Source organism: Garra rufa, chromosome 6, assembly GCF_049309525.1.
Source record: "Garra rufa chromosome 6, GarRuf1.0, whole genome shotgun sequence".
Taxonomy (NCBI): domain Eukaryota; kingdom Metazoa; phylum Chordata; class Actinopteri; order Cypriniformes; family Cyprinidae; genus Garra; species Garra rufa.
The window spans coordinates 27,595,926-27,614,739 of record NC_133366.1 but is presented as its reverse complement, the minus strand read 5'-3'; the positions used below and the strand labels follow the sequence as shown (position 1 = coordinate 27,614,739).

General features: G+C 39.8%; 1 protein-coding gene across 3 annotated transcripts in view; it reads left to right on the top strand.

The window, feature by feature from the left end:
• Positions 1-18,814, top strand: part of zc3h13 (zinc finger CCCH-type containing 13) — a 28,669-nt gene extending 9,855 nt beyond the window's left edge. For 2 of the 3 annotated variants that reach the window (XM_073841995.1, XM_073841996.1), the window contains exons 11-21: positions 234-598; positions 802-1,254; positions 2,112-2,327; positions 3,973-4,492; positions 8,435-8,544; positions 8,649-9,923; positions 10,220-10,783; positions 10,871-11,014; positions 11,856-12,056; positions 14,797-14,960; positions 18,160-18,814. In XM_073841995.1, the coding sequence (XP_073698096.1) occupies positions 234-598; positions 802-1,254; positions 2,112-2,327; positions 3,973-4,492; positions 8,435-8,544; positions 8,649-9,923; positions 10,220-10,783; positions 10,871-11,014; positions 11,856-12,056; positions 14,797-14,960; positions 18,160-18,336 (4,189 nt within the window). In that variant the 3' untranslated portion in view covers positions 18,337-18,814. The remainder of the gene's footprint in view (positions 1-233; positions 599-801; positions 1,255-2,111; positions 2,328-3,972; positions 4,493-8,434; positions 8,545-8,648; positions 9,924-10,219; positions 10,784-10,870; positions 11,015-11,855; positions 12,057-14,796; positions 14,961-18,159) is intronic. The other variant, XM_073841997.1, reaches the window with a different exon arrangement.

The following is an 18,814-nucleotide window of genomic DNA, read 5'->3' as shown; positions in this document are numbered from 1 at the left end:
TGTGCATGTTTATTCAACAAAGTCAATCGCCACAAATAAATCAATGTATGGGGAATGTTGGTAATGTATATCGTGTTTAAAAATCATATAACACTGTTATTTAAAAAAAATTATATCGCGATTATTTATCGATATTATTTTCCAGCCCTTACTTGCATCAGTACTTTGTTTCCAAAGGCATTTTGAGAAAAACTATCAGTTTCATCTTCATCTTATGTGTTTTCCTTTTTCAGGTCTAGAACCCCACCCCGTCACCGTCGAAGCCCCTCCCCTCCCTCCCGACAGCACCACTCCCCATCTTCACGGTCTGGCTCCTCGGCCCAGAGACACTCCCCATCTCCTCGCCATAGAAGAGGTTCCATCTCTCCTCTTTACAGAGACCTTCCTCCTCCATCCTCATCCTCTCCACCTCCTACTCAGTCTTCACGACGCTCCCGCTCTCCACTCACCCCACAGAGAGACCCTTCACCGACACCCGCCCCTCGCAGATCCAGCCCCAGTGCCCGCCACCGCTCCCAGGGCAGAGAGAGGGAGAGGGGGAGAGCAGAGCGAGAAAGGAGTCCTGCACTGCAAGAGAGACGGCATGAGCGAAGAGATGGTAAGAGACACATTTTAACATCAACAGTCAATAGTGAAAAAAGGCTATGCTATAACACAGCTTAACAGCTAAACTTCCCAGTCTTTTTTGAGTCATGTAGCCTTGTTTGGGTGTATATTTCTGGCAGTGTATAGCTTTTTAATAATTTTGTCATTCACAGCCTTTTAAATACGCTGCTCATTTCATTTTCTTTCTGCCCTTAGAGAGCCGCGGGAAGCGTGAGAAAGACACCAGTCGTGATGAACGAGATTATGAGATCGAGCAAAGCTCTTCTCGAGATGACCGTGATGCCAGGGACGGCCGAGACCGTCGTGGTGAACGGGATAGACGAGATATCCGGGAAGAGCGCCAGCACCGTGGGGAGGTCAAAGACACTAGGGATACCCGTGCAGGAGAAACGCGAGACCGCTCAGGGCGAGAATCCCTGGAGCATAGAGAGAGAGACCGGGAACGGGAAAGAGAAAGAGAGAGGGAAAGAGAGCGAGAACGAAATGAAACCCATAGAAAGGAGGAAACAACAGCCCAGGAGGAAAGGAATTATGGAAGAGGACATGGAAGGGAGGAATTGAGAAATGACAGAGTGGACAATAGAAATGAATCTCGAGCTGAAAGAACAGGCAGAGGAAGGGGCCGTGGATCAGATGCCACAGAGAAAGGTGAGAAGATAACGACATGCTATTTTTTTGTCAGCTACATCTATGAAAGGCTATTACAATATCAAAAATTCACTACTCGTGGTCAAAAGAATAAACCATACTGTTGAGAATATCTATAGGAAATAAATGAATAATAATGATAGCAGTGAAATTTAACTTTTATAAGGCCCTAGAAAATCTGTTTTATTTTTTCCCAAATTCTGTTTAAATTTTTCTGGATTGCTGTTTTTTTCTTTTTTGTTTTAATAGTTAAATTACATTTTATTAATCAAAAAACAGCTGTTTATTAAAACTTTAACAATTACTTTAAGGCCCAATGAATATACTTTTTTTTTTTTAAATTCTGTTTTAGATTGGATGTTAGTTAGATAGTAAAATGCTGATGAAATGACTCAAGGCACTCCTAGAGATTGTTTATATATCATGTACTCATACTGAGGCAACAGAGGCTAAAAACACAGAGAGCATCAGGCGTGCATGACATCCCTTGTTATACAGTAAATTTTATTTTCCTTCTTACTGCAAATGCAGTGTAGGGAATTAGAATTAGTGTCCATAACTGTACAAAAGCATATAAAAAGAACTTACTGTTGATCAGCACTATCTGTTGCTGGTTTACTTTTACAGTTTTACAATTCAGCATTACATTTTACGCTTGGCCACATCAAAAATACCACTTTAAAGCATAAAAAGCTGGAGGAAAGAGGGTTTCGGCTTAGAAAATGCTTGTAAAAATCCATGCAAATTGTACTTTTCATAAAATCTAACATGTATGTATTGCATTTTACGAGTATTGCAGTAATATAAGAGCTTGAAACATGAATTTTGGATGGATTGTGAAGAATTTTGTGTTTCAGTTTCTGCTCGTGGTGGTAGAGCGTCACAGGCTGACACTAGCAGTGCTAGTGGGCATGACAGCTGGGAGTCCCGCAGCAGTGGTCTGAGAGAGAGGAGCTCGGAGAGAAACACTGATCGTGATCGCTATGATAATGATCGACCGAGAGGGGAACAGCCCAGAGATGAACGGCGGGGAGGACATGCAGAGAGAGACCGCCGTGACAACAGAGAAAGAGGTGACTGATAAACCAAAGATGTTCTTCTTATTATTTGGAGATGCCAGTCTCTGCAACTCTAGTGTAACATCAACTTAAATCACATGTGCCTTGATAATCAATCATGTTATAGCCTTTATATCATTACATTGCTGTCAGGGTTGTATGACATTCAATCACCGTTCATGGATACTATTAAAAAAAAAAAAAGCAAAGAGATGCTGGAACCGGAGATTCTCACTGGTTCTATCTGTTTAGCATGCTTCTGTGTGTCCAATGAAACTAAATAATCCAAACATAAAATTAAATTAACAGACGCACAAGCATCTTGGATAAAGCCCATTTGCAATTAGTATACAGATTTTCACTTTAACAGCACATAGACATTTACAGAGAACAGTGAGGCATATATTATTTTTTTTAAGGCTTGCATTTTTGTAGATTACTGACTGATTTCTGGAATGCGATTAATGAAAACCGTTAACTAGCAACTCTTGATATCTGCTATCTGAATTACATATGCATAACACCCTTTTACCATAGTTAAAGCAATCTCAAAAAAGAGGTTTGTGTCCTACAATTCAGTAAGCAACAATTTGATGGGCTATTTGGGCTGTCAGTCATTTATCTATCATAAGGTCAGTTGTCTGTGACTTCTTTTTTAAAATAAGATTATTGCAAGTTTTTATCCCACAATTTTGACTTTATTTCTCACAATTGCGAGTATACATTTTGCAATTTTTTTTCTCACAATTGTGAGATATAGACTCGCAATTTTTTACTTTTTTTTTTTTTTCTCAGAATTGTGAGATAGAAACTCGCAATTCTGATTTTTTTTTTCTCAGAATTGCATTATATAAACTCGCATTTGCGAGTTATAAAGTCAGAATAAGCAGGACATAAACTCAGAATTGCAAGAAATTCAGCAATTTGCAGTTCTGACTTTTTTCTCGCAATTCTGAGTTTGTATCTCACAATTCAGAGAAAAAAAATTTGAATTTCCAACTGTGAGTTATAAAGTCTAATTCTGAGGGGGCAAACAGACTGATATGTTCTCAGAATTGCGAGTTTAAATCTCAGTTTTTTTCTTGCAATTGTGAGTTTAAATCACAATTCTGAGAAAAAAGTCAAAATTGTAAGAACTTTTATTTATTTATTCCGTGTCACAAACGGGCTAAAAGATTTTTACAAAAAAAAAAATTTTTTGTTAGGGATAAATAAGTTGAAGATTAGTCCGTGAACTCTTTCTTCACAAAAGCAGTTATTTTTAGCATATTGAATCTCCTCTATTGGCATCCATTCAAAAACGGTCTCTTGCACTTTTAGTACAATTGAAATTTAAATTTTTGTGCCTTCTTTTTTTTTTACTTTTACCCTAATGTTGTTTCAAACCTGTATGCCATTATATTTTCTGTAAGATTCTGTAGGAGATTTGTGAGAAATGCTCATATAGCTCTAAGTATAGAAAGACAATTCGACAATATTGCTTGTTTGTCATACGAAGCCATTCAGTAGCTTTAGCTGTCTAAGAACCCAGACTGAAATGTACATTATTTTAATTCAGAAGACTTTAAATTGGGTGCACAAGTCTGTGAACTATTTGTTTACCATCACAGGACAGAGTAAGCAACCTTTGGTATCATTGATCTATTTTTTTTTTCAACAGAACAAAGAGTGGCCTCTCCTGTCCGCCAGCAAAACCGTGGTGAGGACCTTGATCGTGAAGAGAGAAGAGATGATCGAAGAAATGATCGAGGGGATGACAGACGAGATGACCGCACCCGTGAGAGAGAGAAGGACAGGGATAGAGAAAGAGAGAGGGAACGGGAAAGAGAAAAGGAGAGAGAGCGGGAGAAAGAACGGGAAAAAGAGGCTGAAAGAGAGCGTGAAAGAGCCAGGGAGAGGGAGCGGGAGAGAGAGAGAGAAAGAGAGCGGGAGAGGGAGGAGAGAGAAAGAGAAAGAGAGCGGGAAAGAGAAAGGGAGGAGCGGGAAAGGGAGCGAGAAGAACGGGAGAAAGAAAGGGAACGAGAGAGGAAGGAGAGGGAACGGGAAAGGGAGCAAAGAGAGAGGGAACGGCAGAGGGAGTGGGACGAGAGAGAAAAAGGGAGGGAAGATAGGCGGGACAGAAGAGATGAGTCGCGAGATGACCGCCCCGCCCGAGATGCGCATGAAGAGAGAAAGAACATGTAAGTACTATAGTGTCATGTTTACATATGACCTCTTTGTAATCGCTCGGCCGTACATTGAGCAAAAATAATTGTATAATGGCTGCTAAAATGTAAAATGACTAAACTGTCCATGGAAACACACTGGTGCTACTTTATCACTTTGCAGTCTCTTTGTTTTCATATTAAAGGGTTAGTTAGACCCAAAAATTAAAATTAGCCCATTATTTACTCACCCTCAATGCATCCTAGGTGTACAGTCGTGACCAAAAGTTTTGAGAATGACACAAATATTAGTTTTCACAAAGTTTGCTGCTAAGACCTCTGCAATTCGACTGGGCATGCTCTCAATCAACTTCTGGGCCAAATCCTGACTGATAGCAACCCATTCTTTCATAATCACTTCTTGGAGTTTGTCAGAATTAGTGGGTTTTTGTTTGTCCACCCGCCTCTTGAGGATTGACCACAAGTTCTCAATGGGATTAAGATCTGGGGAGTTTCCAGGCCATGGACCCAAAATGTCAACGTTTTGGTCCCCGAGCCACTTAGTTATCACTTTTGCCTTATGGCACGGTGCTCCATTGTGCTGGAAAATGCATTGTTCTTCACCAAACTGTTGTTGGATTGTTGGAAGAAGTTGCTGTTGGAGGGTGTTTTGGTACCATTCTTTATTCATGGCTGTGTTTTTGGGCAAAATTGTGAGTGAGCCCACTCCCTTGGATGAGAAGCAACCCCACACATGAATGGTCTCAGGATGCTTTACTGTTGGCATGACACAGGACTGATGGTAGCGCTCACCTTTTCTTCTCCGGAAAAGCCTTTTTCCAGATGCCCCAAACAATCGGAAAGAGGCTTCATCGGAGAATATGACTTTGCCCCAGTCCTCAGCGGTCCATTCGCCATACTTTTTGCAGAAGATCAATCTGTCCCTGATGTTGTTTTTGGAGAGAAGTGGCTTCTTTGCTGCCCTTCTTGACACCAGGCCATCTTCCAAAAGTCTTGGCCTCACTGTGCGTGCAGATGCGCTCACACCTGCCTGCTGTCATTCCTGAGCAAGCTCTGCACTGGTGGCACTCCGATCCTGAAGCTGAATCCTCTTTAGGAGACGATCCTGGCGCTTGCTGGACTTTCTTGGACGCCCTGAAGCCTTCTTAACAAGAATTGAACCTCTTTCCTTGAAGTTCTTGATGATCCTATAAATTGTTGATTTAGGTGCAATCTGAGTAGCCACAATATCCTTGCCTGTGCAGCCATTTTTATGTAACACAATGATGGCTGCACATGTTTCTTTGCAGGTCACCATGGTTAACAATGGAAGAGCAATGATTTCAAGCATCATCCTCCTTTTAACATGTCAAGTCTGCCATTCTAACCCAATCAGCCGATCATAATGATCTCCAGCCTTGTGCTCGTCAACATTCTCACCTGAGTTAACAAGACGATTACTGAAATGATCTCAGCAGGTCCTTTAATGACAGCAATGAAATGCAGTGGAAAGTTTTTTTTCGGGATTAAGTTAATTTTCATGGCAAAGGAGGACTATGCAATTCATCTGATCACTCTTCATAACATTCTGGAGTTTATGCAAATTGCTATTATAAAAACTTAAGCAGCAACTTTTCCAATTTCCAATATTTATGTAATTCTCAATTTTGGCCATGACTGTATATGACTTCTTTCTTTCAGACTAATGCAGTCGGAGATATAAATTTTTCTGGCTCCTTCAGGCTTTGTAATGCAATTAGCAGGTGTTTCTCTTCATCAGTCCAAAACAAGTCCAATAAAGTGCATCCATCCATAATAAAAAGTTCCTCACATGACTCCAGGGGGTGAATAAAGGCCTTTTCTCTAGCTTGTGCTGACAGTTTTACACAGAAGCAGCTGTGGACAGATGATGTACGATGTCGGCAATGCGCATGCGCCGCTCAGAAGTGATGAACACGGGCACGTAGTGGAGGGATTAAAACAAAACAACTGTCACGAATTTCAAGTACGAAAGGAGGATTTGTAAAGAAAAATGTCGTAGGATTTCGATATAATCCAAGAGGAGACTGGTGTTCCTTTGCTAAAGTCAGAAATATTTTCTTCCTTTGATCTTGTAAACAAACTTTGGTTTTCACGAGACTCACAGACGGATGTGCAACACAGACGTTCTACGTTAGAGAAACTATCCGCCCATTGCATTACAAAGCATGAAGAAGCAGGACAGTTGTTAATATAATTCTGATTGCAATGTCTGCAAGAAGGAAGTCACATAAACCTAGGATGCCTTGAGGGTGAGTAAATAATGGGCTAATTTTCATTTTTGGGTAAACCAACCCTTTAAGGTGTTTCACCGATGTTGAAAATATTATCTGTTTGATAAAGATAAAAAAATGCTTTCATGTTATTGGCCTTTTAAACGAATTCCAATTCCAATAACCAGTGTATTTTATTAATATGTCATGCATTCATATTTCATATGAAAACAAGTAAGATTCTAATTTGTGCCATTTTGCAACTTAACAGTTAGCTGTATAGTGTAGAAAAGATTGTCTTGTGAACTTCAGTATTACTTTTAAAATGGTGATATTTATACCCATGGAATGAAAGCTAAAAACTCTGAAATTACCTAATAATATAGAATAATTGATAATATTTTTTGTCTGGCAGTACAAACAATGTTACAAAAGATTTGCATTTCAAATAAATGTAGTTCTTTTTATCCTTTTATTCATCAAAGAATTCCCACAAAAATTTGAAGCAGCACAACTGTTTTCAACATTGATAATAAGTTTCTAAAAGGATTTGTTCACTTCCGGAACAAAAATGTACAGATAATTTACTCAACCCTTTGTCATCCAAGATGTTCATGTCTTTCTTTCTTCAGTCGTAAAGAAATTGTTTTTTTGAGGAAAACAATTCAGGAATTATCTCCATAAATACATCAAAGGTGCCCCCCCCCAAGTGTGAACTTCCAAAATGCAGTTTAAATGCAGCTTCAAATGGCTCTAAACAATCCCAGCCGAGGAAGAAGGGTCTTATCTAGCGAAACGGTCATTTTTTTTAAACAAATTAACAAAATATATACTTTTTAACCTCAAATGATTGTCTCGTCTCTGTGATACACATGCGTAGTCTGTGTAGTCCGGGTCAATACTCCCATCTCGTTTTCTTCAACTTCAAAATCGTCCTACATTGCTGTTTTACTTTTTTTGTTATTTGATCTTTTTCCGCATGCACTGGATCGGTACGTCTGCAGCGATGTAGGGTGATTTTGAAGTTCGAGAAGAAAACAAGATGGGAGTTTTCCGACATCCTAACTCTTGAACGGAAAAAAACTGTTAACACAGACATATACAAGACAAGCGTTTGAGGTTAAAAAGTATATAAATTGTCAGTTTGTTAAAAAAATTATAGACCCTTTTTCCTCGGCTGGGATCGTTTAGAGCCCTTTGAAGCTGCATTTAAACTGCATTTTGGAAGTTCAAACTTGGGGGCACCATTGAAGTCTGTTATATGGAGAGAAATCCTGAAATGTTTTCCTCAAAAAACAATTTCTTCTCAACTGAAGAAAGTAAGACAGGGGGTGAGTAAATTATCTGTTATTTTTTTTGTTCTGGAAGTGAACTTCCTCTTTTAAGAAGCAAATCAGCATTAGAATGAAGGATCATGTGACTCTGAAGACTAAAGTAATGGTCAGTGAAAATTCAGCTTCACATCACAGAAATAAATTACATTTGAACCTATATTCACAATAAAAATACTTATTTTGTAATAATTGGAATAATATTCAACAATATTAATGTTTTTACTGCATTTTTTGATCAAATAAAAGCAGTCTTCATGAGTATTAGAGACTTCTTTAAAAAACCTTAAGAAATTTTACAGATCAGAACTTTGGAACTTTGTGTATGTGTTGACAGTTTTTGACATTAGAGATTTTCTCAAATGTTCAATGTTTGCCCTTCGCTTTGTTTGCAGTCGTAAAAGACATCGTCCTGAGAACACTCCCAGTCCACGCCCATCCCCTAAAAGAGGGCGAGATGTGAGCCCTGCAGACAGTGACGGTTATAACAGCACTGAGGAAAAAAGTAAGAATTCAGCTGAGCAAGTGTAATGTTATGATTACATGTCTTCGCACTCCTTGTGCACATATACAAAATATTTAGACATAATATGCATGGTTTTGTTTCAGGCGAAAAGCACCGATTGTTGAGTCAAGTTGTTCGCCCTCAAGAGACTGCCCGCTCGCCTGTCCGCTCCTTCGCTGATGATAAACACAACCGCTGGAAGGACGATGACCGCCGTGGCGATAAAAAAGAAAGTCGTGGCCGACATGAGGAGGTGGATTCCCGCAGTGAGAGAGGAGCAGGAAGAGGAGCAGAGCGACGTATAGAACACGCTCCAGACATTTCTGCTACAGGCGTTTCTGACACCAGAAGGGGGAAAGAGCAGAGGGACCTCCCTACTGCTGCCCTCACTCCTCCTCCCCCTTCCATAGAGGACAGAGACTCTTTATCAGCTGTTCATGAAGAGGGGAAGAAAAAGACTAAATCTCAGAAGAAAAATCTGAAGAAGAACCGAAAAGAGGAGGAGACTGCAGTAGGGGACCGTAGTAACCCTGAGCCCCCTTCCTCCTCCTCTGTAGCTGAAGCCCCTCAGGCTCTCCTCTCACCTCGAAAGACAGCCAAGAAGAAAGCTTTAGAAAGGAAGCGCAAGCGCTCCAGAGGTCCCGAGTCGGATGTTTCGGAGGATGAACTGCTTGCCCAGCATCCCCTTAGCAAGAGGCGACGTGGCCCACGTACACCTCCGCCAATCAACAAGGATGACCTTCCCTCCCAGAGGGCTTTGACAGCTGGACAGAGTTCCCTCTCTGCTAAAATCGATCCCAACTTCAGTGACTGGTCGGATGAGGATGTTCCAGAGCGAGGTGAGACCTCCTCTGCCTCCCTGCCTTCCGATAGGCCTCCGGAGCGGCTGCTTCCCTCTGAACGTCCCCCTAGAAGAGGTGCACGTGGTGGTGGTGGTGGCCGGGACCGTACGGACCCTCCCATCGCCCCCCTGCTCCCTGACCCTCCAATGCTGATACAGTCTCTTCCTTTACAACCGTTACTGCCGCAACACATGCTGCGCAAACCGCAGCAAGCAGACATGCAGCAGCAGCGCAGCAGTAGCATGGGCAGCAACCAAAGCCGTGCATCTTCGAGAAGACTGCGTTCACCCTCCAATGAGTCGGCCCATCGTGATGAAGGCCCTCAGGGACTCAGGGCCCGCAGAGGACTCATGCAAGGTGCCAATTCTCGGGAGAGAGAGCGAGAGCGAGAGCGAGAGAGGGAACGGGACAGAGAGCGGGAACGAGAAAGGGAGAGAGACAGGGAGAGGGCAGCGGCTAGTGAACAGATGGGAGGAGAGAGGAAGTCAAGGATTGATCAGCTCCGGAGAGGAGAACCCAGTCGAAGTACTTCCTCAGGTGAGATACCTCATAAAAGATTAAATTTTTTGTTAGTATTATTGTTAAAAAATATATTTTCCTTCTTGTGCTTAAATCATTTGTTTTTACACTTTAAAATCACATTAAAATGCAAACGCAGGAATCGTTAAGCGGAATTGAAATGCACATGACTTATCGAATACCCGGTTCTAATATAGAGCTTTTTCTCCATACCCAACCCTAAACCAGTTTTAAAGAATTCCTAACCAGTTGTAAATGTATTTTTTGTAACTCATTCAAATTTTGAACTCTGTATCTCTTATCGGTTTCCACAGACCGGCAGGACTCCCGGAGTCACAGTTCCCGCCGTAGTTCCCCAGAGTCTGAGCGTCAGGCTCGCTCCAGAGCTGGCTCCTACGACAGCCGCGAGCGGGACCGGGAACGGGAACGAGAGCGTGATCAGTTGGATCGAGAGCGTGAGAAAAAGGATCACCGTCAGATGCAAAACCAACAAACCCAACAGCGAGACTGGGACCCAGAACCTCGTGAGTGGGGTGGGCGGGGCAGAGAGCCCCTCCTCCGTGGAAACCGTGAGCCAATTAGAGAAAGAGATTTGCGGGACATGCGTGAAAGGGAGCGACTGTTACCTGAAGGGCTGCTGGCACATGAGCGAATGGATCGTGAGCGTGGTGAAAGGGACCGTGAGCGTGAACGGGAAAGGATGCTTCCATTTGACCTTCAGGCTCACAGGGAACCTAAGAGCAGATCTGAAACTAAGATGGAAAGGGGCGAGTATGAACCTCTGTTACCCAGAGAAGCTCTCATGGATGTAGATAAGCCAGCAGACAACTCGCACCTGCAAGGGGAAGCATCTGAACCGAAAATGGATAGTCTTGATGGTAGGTATTTTTCTTAACTTTTCTCAAACTATTGCCTAATATGTAAGAAGATTTAGTTTTTCACTGTCTGTTTGTTCTTGCCCTCAGAAGAGGAGGATGGAAAGGGGGATGATGCGCAGTCTGCTGTCTCTGGTGGTGAGGAGTATGAGCCAATCAGTGATGATGAACTGGACGAGATTCTGGCTGACAGTCAAAAGAGGGATGAACAGCAAGATGATGAAAAGATTTCTGGTACGCAATAGAGTGCGGATTGGGCCGCATTTTTCTGTCCGAGCCCGGCCCGCGTCCGACAGAGCAGTAACCGAGCCCGACCCGAACCCGACAGGCATTAAGATATTTATGTCCGAGCCCGATCCCAGCCCGACACAGTTAAAATCTTTTTTTTTTTTTCTCATACTAATGACACATGCACTTTTTTGTGTGGAAAGCCTGCTTTTATTAAGAAACTGTAGGAAGGCGTTCGGAAATGTCAACAGATGAGCGCATCAGTGCACACGGGGCAAAAAGCGCTGTTATAACACAGGCGCACTATCGCGCTGATGTAACCGAACCCGAGCATCCTTTCTAAATATCTGTCCGAACCCGGCCCGTCGGGTACCGTCGGGCTCGGCTCGGGTATCCATCCTCTAGTACGCAACACCACTTAAAACACATTTAATAAACAATCAAACAGCCTGCCACAGTCTAATCTGTCCCACCACAATTCACAGTGAACTGAAAATATTTTTACACTTATAATAACATAGGATGAGGATACTTTGTGTTTTGCACCATTGCTTTGGTAAATCATCTGTCAATCAAACCAAAATTTAAATCCTGATTTGGCTTAGTGCGCTTATCAAATTGCTTATCAAAAAAGCTGCAAATATAATTGAAAAGTACAATCAATGATCATTGCATAACACTATAACAATGAATGTGGATATTCTAGCCTCCCCAAAAAAGTCTATTAAATTATTATTTTTTTTTTTTACAGAATAATACACACACTGACAAGGACATAGAGCAGAAACTATATAATCACAATCTTAAAATTCAGTTTGTAATATGCCATTTGTATGTTCTTTTTCAGGGCCTCTAGATGTGATTGATGTAGATTGGTCCAGTTTGATGCCCAAGCAAAAACAGGAGCCCAGAACTCCTGGGGCAGCACTGCTCCGATTCACCCCAGGAGCTGTTTTGCTCAGAGCAGGAGTGTCCAGGCGCTTAGCTGGGCCTCAGCTCCTTGCCAGAGTTAAAGAAGTGTGTTCCAGAGAGTTGGAAGACCCTAAAGGTAAGGTACCTTTAAAGGAATGCTTTAGTTTGAAAGGAACAGTTCACCCAAACATGGAAATTTGCTGAAAATGTACTCGCCCTCAGGCCATCCAAGTAGATGAGTTTGTTACTATATAGTAACAGATTTGGAGAAATTTAGCATTACAACACTTGATCATCAATGGATCCTCTGTAGTGATTAAGTGCCATCAGAATTAGAGTCCAAACAGTTGGTAAAAACATCATAATCCACACGATGCCAGTTAATCAATTAACATCCTGTAGTTTGAAAAGTCGTGTGTTTGTAAGAAACATACATTATAATGACATTTTAACTCCAAACTGCTGATTCTTGTTAAAATGTCTGAGTCAGGAGAAAAAAATTGCACAGATTAAGCACTGTTTACAAGACAAAATGGTTCTAAACAAATATGTGGGTGGATTTTGATGTGAGAGGACAACAGGGGCTTGACCTTTTCACTTTTAGGAGCAATGGGTTGAAGTTAAAAACGTCTTAATAGATTTGGTTCTTACACTGTGTCTACACCGGCCATGACAATTGTGTCTGTCTACACTGGACACGATTTTAACTCTGTCCTAATTTGGAGTAGACGTCACAGTTAGTATGCTGCTTGCATTGTGAAACAAAAACGCTGGTAACATGTGGAGGAAAATGGATAAAATCCATGGAAAAAGAGAAAAAAGTTTTTTTTTTCTAAAGAATACTGTCGGTAAAAAACGTCATTTGAAACTAAACCCATGTTTAAATGGACAGACTATGGAAAAACCTGCTGTGATTACCATACTTTTAAAGCATACATTTGATTTAAAAAATGGTTCTACAAAATATTCACATATGCAATTCATAGGGGACATTATAGTAGCCCTACAGTTGCAGCATGAAATAAACCTGTAACATTTTATATAACATATACCTATTTTATCTCCAATTCTGGCTTTTCTCTCTCAAGTGCAAGTTTGTATCTCCTAGTTCGGACTCGATTTAATTCAACAATTGTTGAGTTTGTCAGTTCTGAGGTAGGGTTGTGACGATGAGGAAATTTCCCTACCGGTTAATGGACATGTGACAACACCGGTGGGGGTTTCCCTTTCTCTTTTTTTTTCTGCTTTTAAATACATGTAATCTTGCCTCAACTGACGCTGATGTTTGAGGCGGTGTGAACGCACCAAAATAAATGCGTGCGTATTATACTTTCACTTTCAGTTTTGCGGGAATTGGCAATTCGGCGTCTATTGTTTGAACGGACGACAAAGTTTGCAGATTGCCTCATTAATGTTTTCAGGTTCCCTTTTTGCATTTGGTGTAGTGGTGCCCGGAGAAGTGGGTATACGCTTAATTTATAAATTCCACCAACCCCCTAGACGTGACTCTCGGCAATCTCTGATGAAATCTGTCGGGTTTTCTGTAAGAGACGTTTTGAACTTATTTGAACGCATTTGTTTACTGGATCCCTGGACTGATACGTTGACAGGGGTTCACTGGTTGAAGAAATTTCTGATCGTAAAAAACGGCTTCTTTTTATTTGTTAGGTATTATTTTCGTTATTATGTACTTATTTAAATGACTGGGGTGCGGGAGATGGAGCGGCGCAGCCAGGCACATCAAATATATTTCAAAGCAAGCCGGTGCCACGGTCCTGACTGCGTTTTTTTTTTTTTTTTTTTTTTTAACGAATATTTACATGATTTTGGCTAATGCAGGACACTACTGAATGATGCGCATCAGAGGGGATTTAGAAGTGGGTACGCAAAGCCGCCTGATAAAGAAGTGGGTATACGCGGTATACCTGCATATACCCTCCACTACACCCAAAATATTGCCAAACAGGCGCTTTTGCATTGCGTTTTGACACTAAATCGTCCGCCATTCTTTTTCTGTAAATTCGAATCCTCTCGTTCTCCTCACATGATAAAAGAAATATGACGCATTGTAGCTATGTTCAGTTCTTAATTATAGTGCATGCTCTCGTCTTAAGTAAATTATTTAGAATTATATTTTCCATTTAATTCAAATAAGTATTTAATTTAAAAAAAACGAATACTTAAAAAAAAAAAAATGTGGGGACGGTGTCACGGTGGAAAAGTGATGTCACCGGTGTTGAGTCTTAAAACCGGTAACACCGTCAACACCGTCTATCGTGGCAAGCCTATTCTGAGGAAACTTATGTAAACTCATGATTCTGAGTGGAGGGGAATCAGAATTGTGAGAATAAAGTCAGAATTTTGAAATACAAACTCATTGACCTTTTTTATTCTTTTATTCCATGGCTTCCATAGACTGCTACTTGAAAACTCTGCCCACAAAAACTGTTATCACTGTTTGCAAACACCAAATTGGTCTATAGAACGTGGCAGCAGTTTACTGTCGGGGATTTGTCGTGTTGCGCCGCGCTGCATCCAGTGTAGGCAGCATCTCTGATTATAATGGTTTCTGTTGTATTTTGTCTTGTTGCACCATGCCACTCGCATTGGATATAGACCTGGTGTTACAGACACGCAGCTTTTCACTTCACAAGACATAATTGATTAATTGAATTAAGTCGTGTAGATTATTGTGGTGTTTTTATCAGTTGTTTTGAATCGCCTCCCATTCACTGCAGAGGATCCTTTGTTAAATTGTTTTGCAAAATTTTTCCAAATCAGTTTCAGCAGATTTTTGGGTGAACTTATTACTTCTCTACAAATGAACCTCTACATATGTATTGATTACCTGTGACTTGAATCTCATGTATCCACAGATGCTGATAAACTCTTGGAGCATGATCTGGGTGCTCTGAACATGGCTGCATATAACAGAAAAATGGAGAGGGCCAACCTACTGAGGAGCCTGGGTCCTTGCTGCAAGGCACTGTGTGCCCGCAGAGACATTGCCATACGTAGACAGCTTCTGAAAAATGACAAGGTAGGTTATACCTCTTTTGTATAAACTGGGCTTTCTGAAACTCTAAGTGAGTTCTATTCTGGAGCATGATGAGCTGCCTGACAGGGCTTTGAGGCATCAAAAGAAATTACTATTAGTATTTTACTAAGTATACACTGCCGCTCAAAAGTTCGGGATCAGTAAGATTTTAATGTTTTTTTTTAAAGAATGCTCATTAAGGCTGCATTTACTTGATCAAAAATACAGAAAGTGTTATATTTTGAAATATTATTACAGTTTAAAATAATGGTGTTCTATATTAATATATTTTAAAATATAGTTTATTCCTGTGATTCAAAGCTGATTTATTTTTTTTTTTTAATCAGCCATTACTCCAGTCCTCAGTGTCACATGGTCCTTCAGAAATCATTCTAATATGCTGATTTATTACTTTAATTATCAGTGTTGTAAACCAGGGCTCGCAAAATTTCAAAATCTCTGGTAGCCCTTCGGGCAGGTACTCTTCAGATTTTGGTAGCCCGAAAATAATTTAACTAGCCCAAATAAAAAAAATATACATATATTTTTTCTTTTTAATATAGAAAATCAGATAGGAGTCTAAGGCCTGGTTTTTTAGATGGGGTTTAGCCTAAACCAGGATTAGGACATTTAAGTAATTTTTATAACCGTGACTTAGAAAAGAAACTATAGGCCTACTGGTGTGCATCTGGAGACAAAACAAAGGCACTGATATATTTTAAGATCAGTCAGTCCAAGTTTCTTTCAGTTGAAACAGCTCAGATTTACATTTAATCTAGGACTAGTTTTAAGCCTTGTCTGTGAAACTGGGGGTAAATGTCAATGAAAAATGTTTTCAATACACAAATACAAACAAATATCAAGGAATGAATTTTATTTCACTATTTAGTGTATCTGCAGAATTTTTAAATATCAATTTAATAACATTTTAAGAGCTGCACAAGTAAAATGAACAGTATGAGTAGGATTGGAATCAATTTTTCGGATTAGCAAAAAACAAACAAAACCAAAAAAGTTTGTTTTTTAATAATTACTGAATGCTTTAAGTACTTCTAATCCACAGCAAAAACTACTAGCTGAACTAATAAAGTCACAAAACAACAATTACACAAATGACAAGTGTAGATGAATACAGCATAAAGTTACTAATAAAATCAATAACACTAGTATTCAGGTGCAGACATTTAATAATTTATTGCAAAATAACTAGTGCTTCTCAATGCAGGTATTTATAGGATGCTGTCTCTTTAAGGCCAAATGCACGAACCGAATACTGGCACACATCTCTTTCTCAGCTGTTTCGGTTCACAGAAGACATAACCGACTGTGTTTACCAGAATACCAAAACGGGTATTTAAACATCTCTTTGAATGGAAACACACATAACAAAGTTAAGTTAAAGAGGAATCAATCTGTGAATCGTCTGAATTGCGCCTCTCTCTCTCTCTCTCTCTCTCTCTCTCTCTCTCTCTCTCTCTCTCTCTCTCTCTCTCTCTCTCTCTCTCTCTCTCTCTCTCTCTCTCTCTCTCTGTGCGCGTGCTCGCCTCAGGTGTGTGCGGCAGCGGTAAAAACAAACAAACAAAAAACAGCGTCCGCGTTCTCTTTTACTGCAATGGTCTTAGTCCTGTGCAATGGACAGTCGGTCGGTTCCCCTCAGATAAATTCATATAAAGAAATCAGTCCGCGTTTTGACATTGAAACGTGCAGCATGCATATTTATTCAATGACATCATTGCCTTTTGAAGTTTAATCCAGCCCTATCGCGATTCTCGTCTTTCCGTCCCCAAATGTAAGACCTCCTAAATTATAATTAAGAATTTTCTTATACTATTTAACATATTTAAAACTTTTTATGGCCTTAAATTTGATACAACTAAATTGAGGGGTTTTTAAGGACATGCAGGAGCCGTCAACTTTATGATAGCCCGTCGGGCAGCCCAGTGACACATTTTGGTAGCCCGACTGGAAAACACAATAGCCCCGGGACGTCGGGCTAGCGATTTTGCGAGCCCTGTAAACCTTTGTGCTGCTTTATAATTTTTTTTTGGAACCTGTGATACTTTTTTCAGGATTCTTTGATGAATAAAAAGTTTAACAGAAACAGCATTTATTCAAAATAGAAATATTTTCTAACAATTTAAGTCTTCGCTATTACTTTTTATAAATTTAACACATTCTTGGTGAATAAAAGTATTCATTTCTTTCAAAAAAAGAAACAATAGAAACGTACTGACCCCAAACTTTTACGTGGTAGTTTATATTGTTACAAAAGATATATATTTTAAATAATCACTCTTTTTTTCATCTTTTATTTGGTAAAGATTCCTGGGCAAAAAAAATCACAGGTTCCAACAAAATATTACGCAGCACAACTGTTTTCAACATTGATATTGGAATGATTTCTGAAGGATCATGTGACACTGAACACTGGAGTAATGATGCTGAAAATTCAGCTTTGTCACAAGAAAAAAAAAGTTTAAATATATTCACATAGAGAACGGTTATTTTAAATTGAAATAATCTTTCACAATATTATTTTTTTTCTATATTTTTGATCCAATAAATGCTGTCTTGATGAGCGTAAGAAACATTTTTAAAAACCATTACAAATCTTTTTGATCCCAAACTATGAATTAAATTATATTTTATTACAGATTATATTTTACCTTAGCATTAAGTGTAAATTTAATTTGATGAGAGAAATCTGTGTACCATAAATAAATTCATGTATTTAAAATAAATATTTTATGCTCACCAGGGCTGCAAATACTTCCTTAAAAATACAGTGAAAATGGTAATACTGTTAAATATTATAATTTAAAATAACTGTTAAAATGTAATTTATTCCTGTGACGAAAAGCTGAATTTTCATCAGCCATTACTCCATTCTTCAGTGCCACATGCTCCTTCAGAAATCATTCTAATATGCTGATTTGCTGCTTAAGAAATATGTCTCATTATTATAAATGCTGAAAACAGTTGTGCTACAAGTTTTTATTATCACTTTTGATCAGTGCATCCTTTTCTATTAATTTTATCAAGTTTTAGTTAAGATGAGTGATATTTGTCTGGAATTTATCAGTTTTTAACAGACTGCTGCTTATTTAATTATTTTTTTGGTTCTCATTTTGTTGAAATTAGCTTAATAAGGTGTACATGATTCAGTATTTGGTTTAATTCTCCTGTATTCCTCCTCATGCAGGGCACAACCAAGCAGATCTACACCAGCGCGCCAGTGGTGGACAATGAACTTGTGCAACTGAGTTTACGTCTCTTTAAAAAGAAAATGGCTTCCAGCCTGTCCAGTGGACAGGAGAAGACTGATTCAGCCTCTGCCGCCCAGCAGCTCAGCACACCGACAGAGCTGTGTGTCTCCTGATTGTGCTCAGTGAGTACAGTCTAAAAGTACTGATCTCAGATCACTGTCAACCCAATTATTTTCACACACTGAAACTGTTTAAGTCAGTGCTGATGGAGGATTGCTGCCCTGTAAACCTCAGATGAACCACAGAACCATAGAGACTGGACCATGCTAGCCTGTGGAGATGCTAAGGTCCAAGGTTTCACAACCCTTGAACTTTGAATCAGAAGTGTGATAACCATGTACTGCATAAGAACTTTGTCATTTACATTCGTTTTAGAGAAGATTTTTGTAACATCAGATGTGTGAACAACGGTTGCTGAATGATTGTGGGATATACAATGGATACTGAAGATGTACATTTAAAATTACTGTATTTGGTATGTGCAACTAACTTCTGTTCCCACTGTTTTTCAGTTTTAAAACATTTGTGATCAGTCTCAGCACTCTTGTTCTCAGTGATTCCTTGTTTTATTAAAACGTGATTCAAAAAGAA